We start from the raw sequence: 14,754 nt of genomic DNA on the forward strand, positions 1-14,754 counted from the left end.
AAATAAAACATAGACTTCCATAAAATGATTATAATATTATAATTTATTATTAAAGTACAACAATTATAATTATCATAATTTAATACTTTCCAATGTAATTATTATCATAATTTAATACTTTCCAATGCAATTGCTTTTAAAAAAATAAAATGTTTTGACCTTTCTAAATAAACTTCTAAGAATACGGATTCTCACATTGAATGAGTAATCTGACTGAACCCCCTTATACTTTTTAAGTCTTGGCTCGAACGAGAGGAGAGTGAGGAGACATCATGTGTGGTGACAAAACATTAACACTCTCTTGATCAAATCTTCTGGTTGATGATGATGAAAAGCTAAGCCTCAGATTGCTTTTCCAACGCTTAGGGCTTTTAACTTGTACAACTTGATCTTGAGCTTTCTTCCCTTGGCGTACAAATGTTCTGATCCTTTTGAGTGCAACTTCCAGAGTCTCGTCATCCATGTTTGCAAAGCAAACCCTAAACCAACCAGGCTCCACGCACTTAAAAGAAGACCCTGGCGAGACATTGAGGCCCACTTCATTCACAATCACACGCCAAAGCACCATCTCACCATCAAATGTTTGATCTTCCAACAGCCTCCTTAAGTCCATCCAGCAGAAAAGGCCGGCATTGCTCTTCAAGCAGTTGATTCCCACTTCCTCTAGCCCCTTTGTGAAAACCCCGTGCCGCTTTGCGAGCCTCTTGGAGCTTGTCTCCAGGAACCTTGCCACAAACTCTTCATCCAAGAGCATCGACGCGAGCATGTGTTGAGTTTGGGACGAAACCAGCCCGAAACTTGACATCTTGCGGCCGATGTTCACCACATCATCATTGTATGAGTAAACTATGCCGACCCTCAAGCCCGGGAGCCCCATGTCCTTGGACAAACTATAGACAATGTGGATTAAATTGGGGTTGCAATTCATGTTTTGTATGACCTCGGAGATGCATGTGAAAGTCGGGGAGCTGAACACTGTAGCTGCATAGATTTCGTCACACACCAAGTGGATGTTCTTTTGGTTGATGAATTCCACAAGGCTTTCCAGTGTGTCTCTGTCCAAGGTGGTGCCCAATGGGTTTGATGGGTTTGTTATGATCAAGCCCTTCACGTTGATGTTGTTCTTTTGGGCTTTTTCATAGGCTGCTTCAAGTGCTTCCTTGGTTATTTTGAAGTTGTTGGAGCTATCGCAATCAACCGGGACAATTTGGACGCCAGTTCTCCATCCCAAGTCTCTAAAAAATCTGCAATTAGATGTATAAATCTTAATTATGACGGAAACTGATTGAAAGATTAATGAAGAAAAACTAGCTTAGTGACTTGTAATTAACATTTCATTAACGCTTAGTGGTTAACTAATTAACTTCCTTTGAGTTTGGTCAGCAATTTATTTCTATACGTACGACGAGAATGGAAATTGAAGAGAATTGTAGGGTTTGACATTCTAGTATAAAGACTGACTTTTCAGAAAGATGAGAAAGGAACGAATTTGGAATTTTGCCCAAACATCCAGCTGTAAACTACTCAGACTAATCTTATTGATGCGTATTGCTTGGAGTCTTGAATGTCAACCATGGAGTCAAAAGCGACTAATGACAATATTATTATACTCTTATTAGTTATTAATCAACTTTTAAATGACTGCAAGTTTGATAAATATTATTATTAGCCGACTAATTAAAGTCTATGGGAGGTCGACCTAATTGTCTCCTGATATGGCAATTCTCTTACCAAAATACTTATTAAAAAATAAATTATTACTGTTTCTTAGATATTTAAAGTCTCTGTATCTTGGAGACCGGTTGACTGCCGATATAAAATCCCAAATATATTTGATTTCAACCTGAACAAGTTGTTTTCTACCAAATTCTTCGACCTACAATACAACTACTAGCTACTGCATTGTGTCCACATATTAAGAACACGTGGTCCACCAAATTTGAGGTAACGCAAGGCTTTGCCTGAATTCTCAAATATTTGGCAGAGGGGGTACGTGGTATAATTAGCTAAGTACGTAAACAACTAAAACACAAGTTCATATAGACAAATGTAGAAAATAGAAAGGATTTAATCCTTACGCTGGATAGTAAGGAGAGGGGACGAGGAAGGCGTCGCCGGGGTCGGCCAGACAGAACATGACCAGCTCGTTCGCTCCGGTGGCGCCACCGCTCATCACAACCCGGTTCGGATCAAATGTGACTCTACCACCTCTCGCCTTGGACATGAACATAGCCACAGCCTGAAAAATATATTAATTAAAACCATGTAATTAACTCATGTAAATAAAAGGTATACTAATCATAATCCATGCATATATATATATATATATATATATATATATATATATACCTTTCTGAACTCGGGAAAGCCATGATAGTCTTGAAAGATGGCCACGTTCTTGAACTCCTCAACTCCCTCGGGAGTGCAGATGGAGGCTTTGGGGTTTTTCTTAATCCAGTCTTCGATCGAGTCGAAGGAAAGCTGAAAACCAAAACCAAAACAAAAGTAAAAACCCATGCATTTTGTTATTTATACATATAAATATAGGTTTGCTCCATCTCCAAATTTCTCTAGAGCGAACCTGGTTTTCTGCAAGACCCATCTGAATAACCCCCTCGGGGTTTTTCGTTGGGTGGAATGGGTTTCTATCGTACGCCTTCCAACCATCGAAGTACGGTGAGTTCTCACCATGGCCCTCGCTGGTTGCAATCTTGGAGAGTAAAAACCGATTCGCCGTTGCTGATGAAGAGCCCATTTTCTTGTTCCAAAGAATATTCACAGACAAGAATAATATTAGTGGAATTTTTAGTGAGGTTTGCAAGCAAGCAAGCTATCAATTGTGGGGGCAATGGGTGAGATGGTGTTGGGAACTAGGGAATTTATAGGCGATGGCAGATTCGCAAGTAGGAGGGGAAGTAAAAGTTTTCAAAGGTTTTTTTTTTCTTTTCAAAGTTCAACTTTGGAAAAAACCGACCTCCCAGAATAGAAATAACAGAATTTAATTGTGTTGTTATTGGTCAATGGGCGTAATTGCTTGCGTGTTGTACGTTGATATCCATCCATATCCACGTGTACACCAGTAGTGTGCTTGTTGGTGGTCCTCATTATTTTTTCCATGAACTTCGTTTCAGTTTACATATATCACTTGGTGTTATCGTTCCACATAATAAATATTAATGATATATTTTTTTTCAAATCACAGTCCGACCCACTCTAAATCTTATTTTTTAACGCCTTAGACACACACATATGATGAACATATTTAGTGAATCTTAGTATTAATATATATTTTTTCTTCTTTCAATTGATGTGTGGTTGGTTGTGTTCTTCCTAGCAATGAAGCTTCCCTGAAAGCACCATGAGATAGAAGAAAGCTTTCGGTGTTGACCAGCTTGTACATGAGAACATTTTAAATTTGGCCGGTATTTGGACTTATGCACCAATAGAAGTTAATGCACAAGACTCACACATGTAGGAAAGTCTCAAAATCTAAAGGGCACTACAATTTTCCTCTAGGTTTCCTTTTCCTCCACGGTTTCTTGTCAGACTCCAATTTCTAGTTTCAAAGTGTCCTACAAATTTTTCCTATTTTGGTTTCCGCGTTAATGAGCTCAGTTTGCATCACATTTACTCCATTTCTAAAAGTTATGAGAGAATGCATTTACTTCCCGTATAGTTGGGAAGACTTTTAATTAAGCCACATCTCAAAATCGCTTCTTCACGCGGTCCCAAAAAGCTACTTAAATTAAACGCAGTCTGTTGGGGGTTTTGCCTCTTGTCAGTCCACAGGGATGTACAAATTTCAAAAATTTAGATCCGAAAAATAAACATGTACACCCAAAAGTAGTGTAGCACCAACTAAAAGTGATAATTGTCTATTGACTTTAGGGGAAATTGTCACTCTTATTGGTCCTTGATTTTAACCATCCCTTTCACATTTCGTTAATATGGGTGTGTGGCTAGGTACTGGATATACTCATTTGTGATTGCCATGTGTATGTATGTATTGGCTTGGTCCGTATTAGTATAGTTTGAATTTAGCATGTCACCGATTACTTTCCGACTCAAAAACTTTACATGTTATAATCTTACAATGATAGGGGTGGTCCTTGGGTAGTGCAAGTGGTTCTACCGCACAGGACCCCCAATTTTTTAGGGCCCCCAAAAATATCTTACTTGTAAATTGTATATATTAATATTTTATATATTTTATATATACTCTAGTGCAGCAGCACATTGACACAAACGGGTGTTTGGCTGGTTTGGTTACAAGCGCATTTCTCTTCATTTAAGACATTTTTGAGAAGAAATAAAGTCTTTGGCTATGCATTTTTATTCTTTACTAACTTTTTTTATTCTTTGTAAAACATTTTTATATATATATATATATATAAAGCCATCAGTATATATACCCTCACGCTTTCACCTCCAATCAACACCAAAAGGAAAAAAAAATTAAAAAAATCATCATCATCATTCATCAATCTCTCTTTGGCTATTTTGTTCAATTCTTTGAGAATTTTTGTTTTTATTTCAAATTTAGTAATTTCAACACCAAAACATGAATATCCTAATTCCTAAATTCATAAAGACGACTAACAATTTGTGCCATTGTTGATGATGAATTTTAGTTATATAAAAATAATTGTTTTATGACATAAGTTATGGAAATTTATTATTTTTACTATTTTCGTATTAAATTATGTGAGGGTCTCCGTTTAAGTTTCGTACAGGGTCCTCAAAATCTCATAACCGACCATCACAATGAGTAATGTGACTTTGTGGAACATCATGGCACGTTATTAAAACTTTAAATCCATATATGATTTTATGTACAAAGTTTATTTTTTGTTTTGACAATCCGATATTTAAACTACTCTAATGTATATGGAAGGAGATCGAACCAGAGTGCCAAGGAACAGACACACTACATTGACCAACTAATATGACTCACATTTGGGGCGAATCACGACAAAGTTGATAACCCTAGCTAGGTGCATGCAAAAACAATTTGTGATATATATATATATGGAGATTCTCTAATAAGTATTTTATGTTAATGACTGGTTACATATTTCTAATCTTGTTCGTTGAATTGTATTCATTAAATGTGTCAGTAGTCTCTTAGATGTAATCCAACAGCTGATATTAGAAGTATGTAACAAATCCTTAACTTAATACTTATTGGAGAATGCCCTTATATATATACAAAATTCTCCTATACGGACATTTGGACGCTATTATCGTGCGGAGACACAATGTATTTTGTACTACCTCTTCATACTTTATTGCCTGCTTACAATAGCATCCGCACAATCCATATAAGAAATAATTGTATATATATATATATATATTACTTTTCTTTTGAAAATATCCAACTGCTAAGTCAGACTTGAGAGATAAATTAAACACAAAAGCTTAGTAATGGAGTGTCCAACTTTGCATTTGCTTTGTGAAATAGTGCGAAGTAAAAGTTGAAAAGGAAAGATCAGGAACACTATTATTAGTGTTTGGACACAAAGATCTCATCTGGCATTCTTCGCTTTTTTTTCTCCGGTTGGAGCACAAGTTTTGCAGCTTGATGGGTTGGTGAGAAGCTTTTACGTATTTAATATACTCAATTCAAATGTCTCCCTCAGGAAAATTATATGGACTTTTTTTAATAGGTAGCACGGGTAAAAAGCCTAGCAAGTCTATTGGGTATAAATAAAAGTGACCTGGATCAGATTAATTAGGTATTATAAATTACTGACCATCCAGAATGAGGCAATTCCTAACTAATCTCACCCTCTTGTTAGAAATTAATCATCTCCAGTACTGATATCGGTGGGCTGAACCATAGATTGATTGAAGGGGTTTTGAGAATTATCAAAATGCGTGTTCTGCAATATTGAACTAACTCTACTAACTCTAGGAAGACTAGTTTCTTTATACTTTAATGGAGTTTGATTGCCAAAACAACTGTAAAATGAACCGTAAATTCAAACATTATTATGTTGACTTCTACTTATTTTGCGAGCTTTGATTTAATCGTTGCACGAGTTGTGGAGCCGATTCATAAAAATAGGGTTTAATTTGCCAATATATATATATATATATTTTTTTTTTTCTTTCTTTCTATATTCTTAATTTCATGGGAGATTGGTATATATTAAGATCCACAACATAACTAGTATCACCATGATGTAAAAAAAACAACTGAGGTGGTAAAAAAATCAACATAGGTGAGCATTCTATGTGGCCCTATGTAGAATTGGATGGATAGACACAAAAGTGGGACCCAACTTGTCTGTTAATATATATTTATGTCAAAATTGAATTAGAATTTGGACCCAACTTGAATTTGGATAGCTTAACGAATCAGTTTCCTTAGTTTTACTGGAGAAGACAAATAGTCAACCTGAGCCTGGGTGTTTGACTTCTTGGTCAGCCTGAGCTAAATTCTACTAGGCCGTCCACGTGGGTCTGCTGCTCCTCTCTTTGTTTGGGCAAAGTCTGCCCCTCTCCTTGTACTCTATTATTATTTATTTTCTCTTCTCTGCTGTACGCTAATGTTGTCACGATGTAGTCGCTGTTGAGATGCGACCGCAAGATGACGTAGACACACCGACTTTTTTAAAAGAGTATTGCTACACTTACCTAACTGTTAGGACTGTGTTTCATTTATTTTTTTAAATGTGAAGAAAATTAGCATTATTCTTTTTAAAATCCCCAACTGTTATGACTGTGTTTCATTTATTTTTTGTCTTGAAATTACTTTAAACATTAGTTATTCACGATGAATTAAATATTACCGTGTCAATTTGTAACTAATAATTAGTGAAATAAATTGAGGGCTGATTACAATGTGTGAGGCATTTGCATTGCAATTGATTTGAGCACGTGAATTTTGGAGGTCAGAGTATCCAATCGAGTGAAAAATTGATACTTAATAATGGGTAAAGAAGTCAAAGATATTAGGGTTTAGACCTAGCACATTTTAAGTCTAACCGCAACATGTATGTGTCACACAATTCAGCATTACATAACCTTACGAATATTTTCAATGTATCTATCTTTCACACCCCTATCTTTACGGAGATGAATTTGATCCTTAAAATACACACAACCATTGTGATTTAAGAACTTTAACCTTGGGGGACAAGCTAGAGACAGCCATGCAACAAGTTACATTAATAAGAGGATTCAGATCAACAAAAATGGAAGTTGTCATGTTGTGGCCCCATACATCAAAACGACTTTCAACAGACAACCCTCATTCATGCTCTAATAAAATTCAAGGAACCATCAAAATCAACATGCTAAAACTTAATGAGACATGTTCGAATTAATCCTGAATTGGGGAAACACTTTCCCAGGAACATGTTAAAACCGTCCATTTGAATTGTCTTTATGTTCTTGCAATGTTGGACCGCAATTGGAGCTTCACTTGCTTATTCGCAACTCCTTGTGGTTCACATGATAATTAATTGACACACACATATATACATGCATGGGTCTCATTGTCCAATTAGTTTGAATACACGGGTTTCACAATGTTATATAGACACACACCATGAATCACTGTACATGTCCATGATCCTCATTGGACATGCATAACAAGTATGTTACGTATGTACATGTAGACACAGATGTAAACAAAATGTACTGTGTGACACGAACATGTCGCACTTAGCCCTAACACAGTCATTGCATGCTCTAATAAACTTATAATTCAAAACCAATTGAAAGTAGGTAAACAGATCCAAGATTTTCTACAATCTTTATCTCAACATATATATCGTGATAAGATGTACTTCTCTTACACTCTCTTCCATGAATTTCTACAATCTATATACATTGATATAGCCATGATACTTGACGCGTATAATTACATATTTTGAAAGGTTAATTTTTTTTTTTAAAATGACAACCAAATATCCTTATAATTTAACAATAGGTCATATCATAGCATTATACAAGACATAAAGAGAGAGGACGGATGATCATAGAATACAGAGTCAAATAAAATAAAATAAAATAAAAACAAAATTGGTTCGAATTTCCTGAAGAAAAAAAAAAGCAGCATGTTTCAATTTTTTTTGTATAGATTAACTATGAATTACATTCGAAGTTACTTTGGAAGTTTGATCGATACAATAATTTTTTTCTTGGCACAAGACTTGATCAATGAATCAATTTTTATAAAAGACTAAATTCTCTCAAAACAAAAAAAAGGAGGAAGAAAAAAAAAATTACGAATTTGATAATCTTTTTACAAGGACTTCGATTGGTGTGATGGAGACGAAAAGACTATCTCAAAAAGGAACTTAAAAAAAGAAAAGAAAAAAAAGAGCGAACTCTCCTTATTGAAGGAGTTTCCTCCTTCTTTTCCATCTACAATACGAATCTTTTTTCTTTCTTTTTTTCCATGGTCTAAAATGACGTTGTTTTGACTAGGAATTTTATTTTCAAAAAAAATTGGGGGTAACTTTTTCGACACCTGCAATGCTTGCTCAGGCAAGAGTGTGTTAAATTTCAGAGAGAGGTCAAGACCAACTACTAACAACACCGATATTGTCCCCAACTTAACCACATGTTTAGCAAGTGTGGGGTGTTATACAAAAGGTCTCGATGTTATTAGGAGTGGAACCATTTATTATATGAGATTTTTTATTTTGTTAAGTTTTCGATATGGGACTCGTGTATTCTTCAACACTCCTCCTCACGTGGGACCACTTTTTAGTGGGCCACATGTGCAACCAATTCTACATCGGTCACTTTTTTCCTTTTAAAAAAAAAAAAATTTAATTTGGGGTTTGTTTGATTTTTGATTCAATTTGGGGTTTTTTGTTTGATTTGGGTTTAATCGGGCCCAGTCAACCTATCCGCTCTGATACCATGTTAAATTTCAGAGAGACGGGTGCCCACTACTAACAACACCGATATTGTCCCCAACTTAACCATCTGTTTAGCAGGTGTGAGATTTTATACAAAAGGTCTCGATGTTATTAGGAGTGGAACCATTTATTATATGTAACTTTCTATTTTGTTAAATTTCCGATGCGGAACTCGCGTATTCTTCAACAGAGTGCGCCTTTGTAGATCCGCTACTGAATACATACGTAAACAACATATTTATTTTATATTTTATTGAGTGAAATTCAAGCACGTGTGACAGTTAGACTCGTATGCTTTGAAAATCTCATCTTAAATATGCGTGGTAAGTCACTATAAGGTGGTCCACACCCCATAAAAGCGCACACATAATGTACATCTTTACTGAGACCAGTGCCAAGAGACCTGCAAGAAACCAAGATACTTCGAGCTAGCTAGCTAGCATGCCTGAGCCATCACATGTCCTATGAAATCCCAGTCTCCTCGTGCCTTTTCCAATTTTTTCTCCTTAGACAGAGAAACCATTCTTCCATTTTCCCATGTCCTTCAGCTTTTTTGTGTGACTTATTTGCACATAAAGTTGAAAAAAAATAACGCAGTTTTGAAATTTAGAGGTCACGAGAAAACAACGAAATTCAATTCCCTCATGCTCTCTGATCTCATGCATGCATTTGTATGAACTTCAACAAGAACATATATGCAGATAGTCAAATCAATTTATATTCAACAACACGCGAAACTCTTACTATTATAACCAGTACCAAACAAAATGAGATAGCGTATCAGATCAGCCTCCAAGTCTTCTCTTCTTCTTTTTTTCGTGTATCACGTTGATCAGAAAAGTAATACTAAATTATGACTAATTAATCAACGATGAATTCATATTAAGTCTAATTTGTTAGCAAATACAAATTAAATAATGATCCGACAATGTATATTAAGCTTACATGTTCCGTCATGTACATAGGCCTAGATTTGGAGTCATTGACACTAACTGTGTTTTTTTTTTTTTTCCATTTCAAATAGACTTTCAATTTACTATGAATAAATATCATATAGTACATTGGTAAGTCATGAAAATCACATTCTAAATATGTGCTTCTCAAAAACAATCTCATATAGTAGATTTGGAGTCATTGACCCCAAGTTGTCTAGCAGTAGTGAAGCTAAATTTTCTTTTTTTTTTCTTTTTTCTTTTTCGAGGGGAGGTGGCATTTTCAAAATTCTGTAAACAATTACATTTAGTTTTGTAAGTCTTTTAAAACTCCTAAAACTTGGTAATTATATTTCTGTTTATACATTTAGCTCATCCAGTTATATATTTCTGTTATACATCTTACAAGCTGAAGCCCTTGCTTCATTTTTTTGTAATAAACAATTATCATTAATTATTACAGAATGGGTTTTTCCTTACATGAAAAGCATATTTAGATTCCTTTCTTCATTTTTTTTTGTTCTTGGAGAGGTGGCGGTGTATGATAAATGTGCTGTCAGAAACTCTTATTTTGGTCAGAAGTGCTGTCAGAATCTAAGTCAGACTAATCTTCTATATAGAACAAAGAACGAACTTTGAACCCCAAAAAAAAACGGAAGGGTCGTGGCCAAATATGAAGTTGCACATTTTCAGAAGCAAACCCAGAAACTAAAACCTCGAAAGTACATATTTGCCGGCGGACTAATGAATTTTTTAGCGAAAGTGTAATTTTGAAAGGTTAAAATTTATATATATATAAAGACATATTATGAACCAGTTTGAATTACATTTCAATTTACTTTGGAAGCTTAATCAATACAATATTTTCTTTTTTAGCATAAGACTTAATCGATGAATAAGTTTTTATAAAGAGTGCTAATATTTCCACTATTTGTCCTATTTTCCCACCCACCACACAATTTTATCTTTCCACCCATTATTATTCTAAAATACATTTTAATTATTAATTCAAGTAAAACTTAGAAATCAAGCAAAACATTAAAAAAAATTACCCAAACAAACCCAACAATCTCTTCCTATTCTTCTTCCAATTCTTTTCTTCAATCACAATTCCAGAAAAATTCCCGAAAAACAACATGTGACATTGGACATACCAGCTTGTAACTAGACATACCACCTACATCGACCCAAAAAAAAGAAAGACATACCACCTATAAATATGGTTGTGCACTGTCGTCAAATCTCATTACCCAGACACTAAATAGAGTTGTTACTAAAAACATAGAATATATATATATATATATAGAGACAATAGAATAATTATACAAATTTATAAATAAAAATCTTAGGTTATCACTATTGGCTAAAGAGAAACACACCCAAAATAGAGTCAACATAGTGCTTTGGCATTTTGGGTGTTTTATTGTAACTCCCTAAGAATTATTCCTAACTCAAATTTGTATTTACTTTAAAATTATTTATTTTTAGTCTCACAAAAATATTTAAAAAGATTTGTTTTGTAGTTCATTTGTAATACATGCGTTAACGTTGCAGTTGGATTTGGAAAGAAACAAGCTAGCCCAGTATGCTATTCAGTTTATGGTGCAGAGGAGGGTGATCCGTCTACTTTTGTCATTAAAAAGTTCAATTTGAGTATTTATTTTTTCCTTTCTATCAACCCTAATATCAATTGCGACAACTTCTTTGTGAGTCAATGGCTTATATTGAAGGGACTGCAAACTGAGCTTCAAGTTTGGTCCGGGGGGGTGGTGTTTGACAGGGATGAGGGAAGAATAGGTAGGTTACGGGAAATAAGACAGGGTGTCAGAAGTCATTTTACAAAGAGGTAATTTTGTTTTTAAAATTTTGAAGATAAGGTGGGTGGGGAAATAGGACAGGGGATGGAAATAGCAGTACTCTTTATAAAAACTGGAGTTCTCTAAAAAATATATATATAATAATAAATCAAGAAAATAAACAGACTTGATAGTGGAGACATTTTTATTTATGTATGAATTTGATGATTTTATAGACTTGGATTGGTGGGAATCTCTCAAAAAGGGACATTAAAAAAAGAAGCAAAATCTCGTTAATAGAAGGAGTTTCCTCATGTTCCATTTACAGTATGAACCTTTTTTTATTTTTATTTGTCTTGGGTCAAAACGACGCGCAACAAAGGAAAGCGCTATGAGGCCTTTTGTCAAACAAGTGGTGTGCACAACTAGATTGAGCGGAGGTGCAACTTTCTGATACCTGCAACTCTTTTTCCAGCGAAAGAAGATACAGTTACACCTCCTCACACCTTTGTAGGTCCGCCACTCATGGCTTACGCAATGCATGACATACTCCATGCAAATCACTTGCTTTAATCATATACACACTAAAAATCATCACTAGATTAATTCCATGTGCACAATTCTATAAACTATACTCATCCAATATCCAAAATAATTAAGATGGATGGTATACATTATTGACACCAATGTGAATTTGACTAAACTACTAGAATCTAAAAATCTCATATGACAAAAACTCCCTGCTTTTCACTAAACTCGCTTTTTGGCATGTGCGCTCTCAAATAATTGACTATTTAGCATATTAATATGGGATATTCACTATTATACCTAATATAGGAGCCCAAATTACTTATTATTTTAAAATAAAAAATAAAATAAAAAACCTTATATGAAATGGACTTTAGAAATACACCTAAAGCTCATTTACAACATAATAAAAAAGCTTTTAACTTCTTTTAAATTACAAAACTGTCATTGATTTATTAAAATAAGCTCAACCCTCATAAAAAATCCCAAAACACTCAATAGACATCAAAGTAATTTAATAATCAAAATTAAATTCAATAGGGCTAGCTATCATTTTTTGTTTTTTTTGGTTTGTTTATAGAAATTAAATAGTGTAGAGTTTATTTATAGTTTTAGTGCTAAGAATGGGTATATGACTAAATATCTCTATTAATAATAGTATGGCCTTATTGATTTTGAAGAATGCGATTCCAATTATAACTATATACGATTATAATTTATAACCATGCTAATCTCAAAGACATTTTTTGCTTCCAAATTAAGGCTACAAATACTTGGTTTATATAGGAAACAAATCTTGTTCATTCCCTATCATCATCTCTCATCTCCTTCTCTATCTTTATAGTTCAAAATGAAACCAAAATCTAAATCCGGACTTTTAAATATCCCTTTCATTTACTAGTCGGAATTTTTATAGGATAAGTGGCAGCATATACTAAATAAAAAAGATTTCGTGTCAATTTGTCTAGAGACATAAGCAGATATAAATATAAGACTTTTGTTTGCTGTCTTTGACAGCATGCACAGGCTGAGACATATACGTATCCACAAGCTCACACGAAATCAAGATCATCTTTGTGTATAGATATAGAATACAGTTACTTTTAGGGTTTGTAACCCACAAACAACTACTTAAAGGTCTGAACATGAAGTGGGTCAAAGAGACAACAATCAATTCTCACGGTGGCTTTAGGACTTGCTTAAAAAATACACTTACAATCTGGCCTCTGGGTGGGTGTTTACTTGGACCCGATTCTCTGGCTGTCTTCCATTACTTTGATATTGTTTTCTATCTTTCCTATTCAAAAGTCTGGAGCTTCCTTCTTGACACCTGTATGCATTTGAAAGGGAAACCCCTTTTAATTTCCTGAGCGCCAAGGATCTTTGTGTTTGTGGTGATAACCACTGACTGAGAGAGAGAGAGAGAGAGAGAGAGAGAGAGCTCTCATCAATTGGCAATGACAAAAAGTCAAAGACGCCAGAATATAATTTGTCATTTGATAAATAAATAAAAAGATATTTAAAGGATAACTAATGAACTTGATAACCAATTTTTTTAAAACTCTGATCCTATTTCTAATTGTAACCTTTTATTTATTTTTTGGTTGTTTAAATGGAGTGAATGAACCCTAGACATAACCTGATTATGATCCATTTTTTCAACTATTCTCACCACTTGGGCTAACCCCAAGAACTTCTGATTCTGATTTATTTTTTCCCAACCAAAAACGTGGATTAATACATTTATTTCTATTTTCATTCCATTCACATTCCACCAACCAACGACTAGAACTATAAATTTAAGTGATGAGTGTAGTATTGCTCATTGACCCATTAACTTTTTTTTTAAGTACACGCAACAATCTAAATTAGGACGAGAGTTTTTCTAATACACAACTATGATGCCGGAGACCTCTTATCTGAAAGTCAAAGCTCTTTTTTATTAGAATTGACCCATTGATGGCCCATTAACTAATTTAATAAATAATTTATGGGTAAAAAGTTCTCATCAAACGCGAAAGTAAATCTTACAGAACAAAACAATAATATGATTGGTCAGCAAAGCACTTCAAAGGCTTTTAAAGACGGAAATTATGGAGAGAACTATTTTTTTCACCCTCGGTATATATTTGCAAGCCGCCCACGAATAGCATGGGCTGTAAAAGAACATTCCCGAATCAGCGGGCGGTATTTTGAATCGAGCAATCCAAATTCCAAACCGGGGGCCTGGGCCCAAAAATAAAACTATTGAATTTATCCAGTTTCAGTATTGCTTTCCTTCCCCAGACAATAAATAATTGAAGGTTGTAAGAAATTCATGCAGGACCTGCTTAAACCAAAGAATTATCGTGTGGAGAACGTTCAAAACTGTCGTGCTGTTTGTGCCTAATGGTAGCGTTATAAACTTGCGTGGGAAATACTAGTGGGGCATAACTCAATTGGTTGAGGGCTTCCACCTCTTTTTTATTATTATTTTTTTTTTCAGTATGAGAGCTCTTCCACCTCTATCCATATGGGAAGAGGTTCAAAACCCCAAGCACCTACTGTCCTAATTGCTTGTATTAAAAAAAATTTACATGTGGGAAATTGTCATTAGAAAAAAAAAGGACAAAGGGTTGA

The 14,754-nt window shown here is 34.5% G+C and overlaps 1 protein-coding gene across 1 annotated transcript; it reads right to left on the reverse strand.

Annotated features, from left to right (window-relative positions):
• Positions 1 to 232: 232 nt before the first annotated feature.
• On the reverse strand, positions 233 to 2,755 carry LOC103332068 (1-aminocyclopropane-1-carboxylate synthase 1). The gene is given in 4 exon segments (NM_001293270.1): positions 233 to 1,244; positions 2,079 to 2,239; positions 2,350 to 2,481; positions 2,582 to 2,755. Coding segments are annotated over 4 exon segments (1,479 nt in total).
• Positions 2,756 to 14,754: the final 11,999 nt, after the last annotated feature.

The sequence above is a fragment of the Prunus mume genome, linkage group LG5 (genome assembly GCF_029339155.1).
Source record: "Prunus mume cultivar Tortuosa linkage group LG5, ASM2933915v1, whole genome shotgun sequence".
NCBI lineage: Eukaryota > Viridiplantae > Streptophyta > Magnoliopsida > Rosales > Rosaceae > Prunus > Prunus mume.